This window comes from Oncorhynchus mykiss, chromosome 10, assembly GCF_013265735.2.
Source record: "Oncorhynchus mykiss isolate Arlee chromosome 10, USDA_OmykA_1.1, whole genome shotgun sequence".
Taxonomy (NCBI): Eukaryota; Metazoa; Chordata; class Actinopteri; order Salmoniformes; family Salmonidae; genus Oncorhynchus; species Oncorhynchus mykiss.
The window spans coordinates 53,742,345-53,752,632 of NC_048574.1; the positions used below are offsets into that span (position 1 = coordinate 53,742,345).

Below are 10,288 nucleotides of genomic sequence, written 5' to 3' on the forward strand. Positions count from 1 at the left end.
GAGTACTTTTGGTGACGAGCCGAATTTCTTCAGCCTCCTGAGGTTGAAGAGGCGCTGCTGCGCCTTCTTCACAATGCTGTCTGTGTGAGTGGACCAATTCAGTTTGTCTGTGATGTGTATGCCGAGGAACTTAACTTGCTACCCTCTCCACTACTGTTCCATCGATGTGGATAGGGGGGTGTTCCCTCTGCTGTTTCCTGAAGTCCTCAATCATCTCCTTAGTTTTGTTGACGTTGAGTGTGAGGTTATTTTCCTGACACCACACTCCGAGGGCCCTCACCTCCTCCCTGTAGGCCGTCTCATCGTTGTTGGTAATCAAGCCTACCACTGTTGTGTCGTCCGCAAACTTGATGAGTTGGAGGCGTGCGTGGCCACGCAGTCGTGGGTGAACAGGGAGTACAGGAGAGGGCTCAGAACGCACCCTTGTGGGGCCCCAGTGGTGGATCAGCGGGGAGGAGATGTTGTTGCCTACCCTCACCACCTGGGGGCGGCCCGTCAGGAAGTCCAGTACCCAGTTGCACAGGGCGGGGTCGAGACCCAGGGTCTCGAGCTTGATGACGAGCTTGGAGGGTACTATGGTGTTGAATGCCGAGCTGTAGTCGATGAACAGCATTCTCACATAGGTATTCCTCTTGTCCAGATGGGTTAGGGCGGTGTGCAGTGTGGTTGAGATTGCATCGTCTGTGGACCTATTTGGGCGGTAAGCAAATTGGAGTGGGTCTAGGGTGTCAGGTAGGGTGGAGGTGATATGGTCCTTGACTAGTCTCTCAAAGCACTTCATGATGACGGAAGTGAGTGCTACGGGGCGGTAGTCGTTTAGCTCAGTTACCTTAGCTTTCTTGGGAACAGGAACAATGGTGGCCCTCTTGAAGCATGTGGGAACAGCAGACTGGTATAGGGATTGATTGAATATGTCCGTAAACACACCGGCCAGCTGGTCTGCGCATGCTCTGAGGGCGCGGCTGGGGATGCCGTCTGGGCCTGCAGCCTTGCGAGGGTTAACACGTTTAAATGTCTTACTCACCTCGGCTGCAGTGAAGGAGAGACCGCATGTTTTCGTTGCAGGCCTGTATGACCTCCCTACAATGCCTGGGCATGCTCCTGATGAGGTGGCGGATGGTCTCCTGAGGGATCTCCTCCCAGACCTGGACTAAAGCATCCGCCAACTCCTAGACAGTCTGTGGTGCAACGTGGCGTTGGTGGATGGAGCGAGACATGATGTCCCAGATGTGCTCAATTGGATTCAGGTGTGGGGAACGGGCGGGCCAGTCCATAGCATCAATGCCTTCCTCTTGCAGGAACTGCTGACACACTCCAGCGGAGGTAGCGGTCCTGTTGCTGGGTTGTTGCCCTCCTACGGCCTCCTCGTCTCCTGATGTACTGGCCTGTCTCCTGGTAGCGCCTCCATGCTCTGGACACAACGCTGACAGACACAGCAAACCACAGCAAACCTCAGCAAACCTGAGCCACTTATGTGGGTTGTAGACTCCGTCTCATGCTACCACTAGAGTGAAAGCACCGCCAGCATTCAAAAGTGACCAAAACATCATCCAGGAAGCATAGGAACTGAGAAGTGGTCTGTGGTCACCACCTGCAGAACCACTCCTTTATTGGGGGTGTCTTGCTAATTGCCTATAATTTCCACCTGTTGTCTATTCCATTTGCACAACAGCATGTGAAATGTATTGTCAATCAGTGTTGCTTCCTAAGTAGACAGTTTGATTTCACAGAAGTGTGATTGACTTGGAGTTACATTGTGTTGTCTGGGAGTGGTGTGAGTGGCGAGGGGAAAACTGAAATCTAGCTGTTATTGCCAGTGATGTTTGTAACTCTTTGGTCTATTAACCAATTTACAGCATGGTGACGTCACCATGGAAAGCCGAAACTCCCGCCCATGCAAACCTGCTGATTTATAAGGTCCTGCGTAGAATATATTTTCAACCAGCAACTATCAGGAAATAACACTGATCAAATGTTTTCACACTTTTACAGTGTTCATTTCATCAGCTGTTGTACAATGTGATATAAAGAAAAACATTTAAATTGCATTTTGACTGCACTGGGCTTTAAGAGTATTGGAACATGTAAGGAGTTGCAGGTAAATCCATTTGAATTCAATCACTCTTTGACAGCATCCCTTTTGATTTAATCGAAACTTTCCATACATGTTTGCCCTTGGAAGAAGTGGTCAGAGAGTGACTTTTTGGACCTTTTTGGCCAAAACAATCAGGAGATAAAGGTGCTCAAAGTTGACCTATTTTGCATACCATGAGATATTCATGTCTTCATTTTTTACCTTTATTTAACTAGACAAGTCGGTTAAGAACAAATTCTTATTTTCAATGACGGCCTAGGAACGGTGGGTTAACTGCCTGCTCAGGGGCAGAACGACAGATTTGTACCTTGTCAGCTCGGGGATATGAACTTGCAACCTTTCGGTTACTAGTCCAACGCTGTAACCGCTGTAAGTTTGAAATAATTTTAAAAGCTTACAAACAGTGTCAACCTATTTTCTTATTTATTGGAGTGCACAACAATTTAATAAAGAAATTAATTTTTAAAACTTTTAGCGTCAATTATCTAAAACCAGTAAAAAGGATTTCACATCATCTGAGGTTTTAGTGTTCAAAAAATAGCTCTTGAACACAGGGTAGGTGTTATTTCATTTAAGTGTGTTAACACTTACAAGGCTGCCGGCCCAGATGGCATCCCAAGCCGTGTCCTCAGAGCATGTGCAGACTAGATGGCTGGAGTGTTTACCGTCATACCGGTATTCAATCTATTCATATCCCAGTCTGTTGTCACCACTTGCTTCGAGATGTCCAACATTGTTCCTGTACCCAAGAAAGTGAAGATAACTGAACTAAATGACTAGCACTCACTACTGTCATCATGAAGTGCTTTGAGAGGCTAGTTAAGGACCATATCATCTCCACCTTACTTAACAACTTAAACCCACTACAATTCACATACTGCCCCAACAGATCCATGGACGATGCAATTGCTATGGCACTGCACACTGCCCTACCCCAACTGGACAAGAGAAATATCTATATAATGCTGTTCATCGACTACAGCTCAGCCTTCAATACCATAGTGCCCTCCAAGCTCATCACTAAGTTCAGGGTCCTGGGTCTGAAACCCTCCCTGTGCAACTGGGTCCTGGACTTCCTGACAGGCCGACCCCAAGTGGTGGAGGTAGGCAACAACACCTCCGCCAAGCTGATCCTCAACACCGAAGGCCCCACAAGGGTATGTGCTCAGCCTCCTCTTATACTCCCTGTTCACCTACGACTGCGTAGCCACACGTCTCAAACTCCATCAAATTTGATACACTTTATATGTACAGTGCATTCGGAAAGTATTCAGACTCCTTCACTCTATCCACATTTTGTTACATTACAGCCTCATTCTAAAGTGGATTAAATACAAAAATCGACACACACTACCCCATAGTGACAAGTGAAACAATTATTTTTTTTTTTTTTGTATACACATTTATTTTTTTCAAATAATACCCTATGTAAATAAGTATTCAGACCTTTTGCTATGAGACTCAATTAAGCTCAGGTGCATCCTGTTTCCATTGCTCAAGATGTAGAAACATCTCAAACATGATTGGAGTCCATCTGTGGTAAATTGATTGGACTTGATTTGGAAAGGCACAAACCTGTCTGTATACGGTTCCACAGTTGACAGTGCATGTCAGAGCAAAAACCAAGCCATGAGCTCGAAGGAGTTGTCCCAGACAGGAGCTCCCAGATATTGTTGTTTTGAGGCACAGATCTGTGGGAAGGGTACCAAAACATTTCTGCAGCATTGAAGGTCCCCAAGAACACAGTGGCCTTCATCATTCTTAAATGGAAGAAGATTGGAACCACCAACACTCTTCCTAGAGCTGGCAGCCCGGTCAAACTGAGCAATCGGGGGAGAAGGGCCTTGGTCAAGGATGTGACCAAGAACCTGATGGTCACTCTGACAGAGCTCCAGAGTTCCTCTAAGTGCATACACACACAATAACATACACACGTACACGTGTATTTTGTGTTGTAGATACAGTTGAAGTCGGAAGTTTACATACACTTAGGTTGGAGTCATTAAAACTTGTTTTTCAACCAGTCCACACATTTCTTGTTAAACTATAGTTTTGGCAAGTCAGTTAGGACATCTACTTTGTGCATGACACAAGTCATGTTTCCAACAATTGTTTACAGCTTATTTAACTTATAATTCACTGTATCACAATTCCAGTGGGTCAGAAGTTTACATACAGTAAGTTGACTGTGCCTTTCAACAGCTTGGAAAATTCCAGAACCAACAATCTACCAGTGGCACCGATGGCTTTAGCCTATCAGAAATAAATAAATAGGCTAATGGACATCATTTGAGTCAATTGGAGGCATACCTGTGGATGTATTTCAAGGCCTACCTTCAAACTCAGTGCCTCTTTGCTTGACATCATGGGAAAACCAAAAGAAATCAGCCAAGACCTCAGGAAAAAAAATGGTAGACCTCCACAAGTCTGGTTCATCCTTGGGAGCAATTTCCAAACTCCTGAAGGTACCGCTTCATCTGTACAAACAATAGAACGCAAGTATAAACACCATGGGACCACGCAGCCGTCATACCGCTCAGCAAGGAGACGCGTTCTGTCTCCTAGAGATGAATGTACTTTTTAGTACGAAAAGTGCAAATCAATCCCAGAACAATAGCAAAGGACCTTGTGAAGATGCTGGAGGAAACAGATACAAAAGTATCTATATCCCCCTGTATTCAAGAGCATGTTGTGTCTCAACTAATGGCAGACATGATGTAAAATAGGGTCTAAGCTACAACGTTAAAAAAAATTGGTGTTCATGCTTTTTTGGATAACTGGCGTTAAATAGGGACCATTTTTATTTAAAAAAATACTTTATATTATATAATTGTTTGATAACCCTGTTTTGTAAGCTTTTAAATTATATCAATCTCAACCATTTATCTTTTCCAGTGAGGAAGACCTGGATGTCTCATGGTATGGTGGGGTATACCAAATGGATCAACTTTGAGGACCTTTCTCTCTTGAATATTTTGGCATTCAGGTCCAAAAAGTCACTTCGGAGCACTTGGGCAAATATGTATGGAAGGTTTCGTTCCAATAAAGACGGGTGCTGTCAAAAAAGTGATTTACCTAGGTGCAATATACTGTACCATGCCATTTTGGGCATATGCCCTTCCCACTGGGCACACCACATAATTTCAACGTGGACAATCAGGTAATATTTGGTTGAGGCATTGATCAATGAGATTAAAACCTATTATTGCCCCACTCAAAAAGACAGCCAGAAGTTTGTTGAATTTCCAATGTGTTATCACTACTTTCAACCATCACAAAGCACACTGCTTGGCTAGTATCTGCTTAGATAGTTCCATCAGTGCCACGGGGGGATTGTTGGTTGAGTTGACATGAATCCAACATAATTTGTCAACAATTTATTCAGCTAGTTACTGTATTATAAAAGTGATTTTGAATTGTGTTTGGTTGTCAACACAAACAAATATAAACATTTTAAAGAGATGTATCTATTGCTTGGAAAGTTCCATCTGTCCTATATTCTTTAACTTCAATTTTTGGTTGAATCCAACATATCAATAATTAACTTGTCAACAACCTGGAACTAAATTTGAAATCAACCAAAGCTTGAAACCCTAGGCCTATATTGTCTTTTTTGTTGGATCTTGGGTTAAATTGCTTAATCGAAACGATTGAAATACTGCTAGTTTTCCCAGAAAGCTTCCCTTTTCATTAGCCAATGCAGCAATTTTTAAATGGAAGTGTCAGCCAATCAGCTCCTTTGTTGTTCAACACAATGTGCCATTCCATATTTGCTAATGGGGCTAATGCTAGCTAGCGTGAGAACAAAAAGTGCAGTTTTCCTGGAAAACTAGCAGTATTTCAATCTTCTCAATTGAGCAGTATGGATAAAGGTAACATTTGGAGTACAATGGCATATCCCATCCCTGGATTGAGGTATGTTTTCTGACGAATATCTTGCGCCATAACCACGGTGTCTTAATGTAAACATGATTGCGTTCCGACCCTATTGCAGCTCAGTGTAAACAAGCACAACGGTAGGGTCGGGATCTTCTAGCTTCATTTGAAAGATCTTTTTTGATATACCAGTTAAAGTATAATGAAATGTAATGAAAATAAACAAATTTCTCAGAAATGATTTACAAAGCACACTTGGAATTTCAATAAAGGTCTTTTCAAAGTTTAATACAAGATACATGAATTGCTATCAGCTATGGTAAACCTGTCCTATCCCTTAAAATAAAAGATAAACATGTCTTTAAAAGAGAAGGAAACATTTTTGTAATTTAGATCTGGATAAAATTAAAGCAATGAAATTAAGTTGTCTTGCGATGAAAGATGGTGAGCTCAGAAAGAAAAGGGAAGAATAAACTATGATTCTCATCCCCTTCTTCTCTGCTGTCGATGATGGTGCTTATCCCACAGTTTGGGACTGCTCATCCCGATGGTGCAACATGCCAGCCTCCGCCCAGCATTACCATGTAGCAGGCTCCCCGCATCCCCGCCCTGCCCTAGGTCGTCTGCCTTCTCATGGACCACCACCGCCCGCCCAAGCACCGACAGCCCCCCGAACAGAGTGGCCTTTGATTCAGTCAACTTGTGAACCCTCCCCTCGTGGGCCACAAAGTTCCCAAAGTCCCCCGGGTGGCTGGGATGGGGGACCCTGTAAGGGTTGTAATGGCCGCCTGTGGAATCGCAGCCCTGGCTGAAATCCCCGTACTGGTGGATGTGGATGGCTTTTGACTGATGATCACTGTCACTTGGGAAACCATGGAGACGAAAGAGGACTTTGAGGCTTCCCTCAGGGTATTCCTGCTTGAACAGCACCTGTCCATACACGTTAGGTAGACCTTCGCCTAGTTTGGTGCTGGGTCTCATTTTGCAGGCTGCATAGACAGTTCTGTTATACTCCATGGCCTCTGGTGGGGCCATGTTGGAGGCAGCCTCCTGGCTGTGTGTAGAGGAGCATGCTTGGAAGCTTACCAGAACAAACAGAAATATTGGATGAAATAAAGGCATGGTCCTAGCTTTTTTGTGTAACCTAGAAGAAAAACAAAATACACAATCAGGATCTCATAGTATCCACAGGGCAACCATGTTTTATCATTAAACTAACCTGTAGCCTAACTAATGCACTTAAATATAAACAGATTTAAATTGGGAGGATGAAGCCTTTAGGTCGAAGTTGGGATTTTAAGTACATTAAACTATTCTATACTAATTAAGTACACTTCTTTATACATTTCTAATATTGGCCTAACACTATAGACTAACCATCTAGTAGGCTAACCATTGCCTACCTAACCTTGTAGATCTTTTTGAAAGATATGCCCCGTCATATTTACATTTAGAATATTTAGAAAAGTCTATTGAAAAGCCAGGTTTACCTGCCAGGCTGGTATTACAGAGACGTGGGAGGGTAAATACAGTGGAGCAAAAAAGTATTTAGTCAACCACCAATTGTGCAAGTTCTCCCACTTAAAAAGATGAGAGAGGCCTGTAATTTTCATCATAGGTACACTTCAACTATGACAGACAAAATGAGAAAAAAAATCCAGAAAATCACATTGTAGGTTTTTTAATGAATTTATTTGCAAATTATGGTGGAAAATAAGCATTTGGTCACCTACAAACAAGCAAGATGTCTGGCTCTCACAGACCTGTAACTTCTTTAAGAGGCTCCTCTGTCCTCCACTCGTTACCTGTATTAATGGCACCTGTTTGAACTTGTTATCAGTATAAAAGACACCTGTCCACAACCTCAAACAGTCACACTCCAAACTCCACTATGGCCAAGACCAAAGGGCTGTCAAAGGACACCAGAAACAAAATTGTAGACCTGCACCAGGCTGGGAAGACTGAATCTGCAATCTGCAGCTTGGTTTGAAGAAATCAACTGTGGGAGCAATTATTAGGAAATGGAAGAAATACAAGACCACTGATAATCTCCCTCGATCTAGGGCTCCACGCAAGATCTCACGCAGTGGGGTCAAAATGATCACAAGAACGGTGAGCAAAAATCCCAGAACCACAACCTAGTGGATGACCTGCAGAGAGCTGGGACCAAAGTAACAAAGCCTACCAACAGTAACACACTACGCCGCCAAGGACTCAAATCCTACAGTGCCAGACGTGTCCCCCTGCTTAAGCCAGTACATGTCCAGGCCCGTCTGAAGTTTGCTAGAGAGCATTTGGATGATCCAGAAGAAGATTGGGAGAATGTCATATGGTCAGATGAAACCAAAATATAACTTTTTGGTAAAAACTCAACTTGTCATTTTTGGAGGACAAAGAATGCTGAGTTGCATCCAAAGAACACCATACCTACTGTGAAGCATGGGGGTGGAAACATCATGCTTTGGGGCTGTTTTTCTGCAAAGGGACCAGGACGACTGATCCGTGTAAAGATAAGAATGAATGGGGCCATGTATCGTGAGATTTTTAGTGAAAAGCTCCTTCCATCAGCAAGGGCATTGAAGATGAAACGTGGCTGGGTCTTTCAGCATGACAATGATCCCAAACACACCGCCCGGGCAACGAAGGAGTGGCTTCGTAAGAAGCATTTCAAGGTCCTGGAGTGGCCTAGCCAGTCTCCAGATCTCAACCCCATAGAAAATCTTTGGAGGGAGTTGAAAGTCGGTGTTGCCCAGCAACAGCCCCAAAACATCACTTCTCTAGAGGAGATCTGCATGGAGGAATGGGCCGAAATACCAGCAACAGTGTGTGAAAACCTTGTGAAGACTTACAGAAAACATTTGACCTCTGTCATTGCCAACAAAGGGTATATAACAAAGTATTGAGAAACTTTTGTTATTGACCAAATACTTATTTTCCACCATCATTTGCAAATAAATTCTTTAAAAATCCTACAATGTGATTTTCTGGATTTTTCTTCTTCTCATTTTGTCTGTCATAGTTGAAGTGTACCTATGATGAAAATTACAGGTCTCTCTAATCTTTTTAAGTGGGAGAACTTGCACAATTGGTGGCTGACTAAATACTTTTTTGCCCCACTGTATCTATACTACACTTGATGCTTAATTTAGCCAATACTACAATTTCTGTTTAGCCTACTTCTCTAATACGAATAGGTTTAAACACATATAAACACTATAGGCCGTGGTGTAAAGTACTTAAGTACTACTTAAGTAGTTTTGGGGGGGTATCTGTACTTTACTACTTGTATTTTTGACAACTTTTACTTTTACTTCACTACATTCCTAAAGAATATAATGTACTTTTTACTCCATACATTTTCCCTGACACCCAAAAGTACTCATTACAAAAAAATCACAAGGTATAGCTTGTAGTAATAATTGAGGAAAACACACCCAAATGAACACATATTCCTCAATCGTTTACGGTCTTTGAAGTCCAACGTAATTCGGATTTGGCAAGCAATTTTCTAGAATATAAATTGATGGCCATGTTCGTGATCTCTGTAGCCTACCTGTCTGGCGAAATCACAGTTCTTGACAATTGTCGGAATAAACCATCGGGGTTGTCACAAACTTTGCAGAGATAGAGCCCGTCAATCTTGAGGGTGTTCGATTAAGTGCACCGTGCTATTGTCCATGACATGAACGGGTAAAAAGCAGTGAGGGTAGAGCGCCCTCTAATAATCTCAAATAGAAAAAGTAATCTGCACCGCTCGGTCATGTTGTAAACACTGCAGCATGATGTGTAGTTCAGAAACATACATCTATTTTCCATTAAAGTATGTGTTCGAATTCTCAAAATAGTATTTTTATCAAAAGCAGTCACTTCTGCATGTGAAAACACAGAATCCTACTCATTACTACGTCATTTTTGTTTTGAGCCGATTTGGCACCTGGCTCACACCAGGGTGGAAGCCGGTTCCTAAACGAACGCATTAATAAAATCCTCTCCTTGTGTAACCAGAGGGCGTAGGTGGTGGGTGGAGCGGGGGTGAGAAGGGACACATTCTTTCCAGGGCATTTCGCTCGGGGGCGGTGCTTTACGTCACGGTGGGCGTAGGTTTCAAAGTGCATGGACTGTCCAGATGCTCGTCCACGTTCAACCGAGAACCTTCCGCCTGGGACCTTCATAAATTAAAGTCTGGTGGGTTTATACTTTATAGTTTACACTTGAACTTTCGTATTAGTACATCATTTTGCTTTATTTGAACTAACAATAGCTAGCTGGACCAGTTTTCCCCAAAGTTAACGATGTGTAAAGGTTTGCTTTCTAGCC

The 10,288-nt window shown here is 43.1% G+C and overlaps 1 protein-coding gene across 1 annotated transcript; it reads right to left on the bottom strand.

Annotated features, from left to right (window-relative positions):
* Positions 1 to 6,232: 6,232 nt before the first annotated feature.
* On the bottom strand, positions 6,233 to 9,712 carry LOC110534279 (extracellular superoxide dismutase [Cu-Zn]). The gene is made up of 2 exons (XM_021619043.2): positions 9,525 to 9,712; positions 6,233 to 7,115 (listed from the first exon to the last, which is right to left on the bottom strand). Exon 2 carries the CDS (start codon positions 7,091 to 7,093, stop codon positions 6,455 to 6,457), a length of 639 nt encoding a protein of 212 aa, XP_021474718.1. The 5' UTR covers positions 7,094 to 7,115; positions 9,525 to 9,712; the 3' UTR covers positions 6,233 to 6,454.
* Between the last annotated feature and the right edge of the window lie 576 nt (positions 9,713 to 10,288).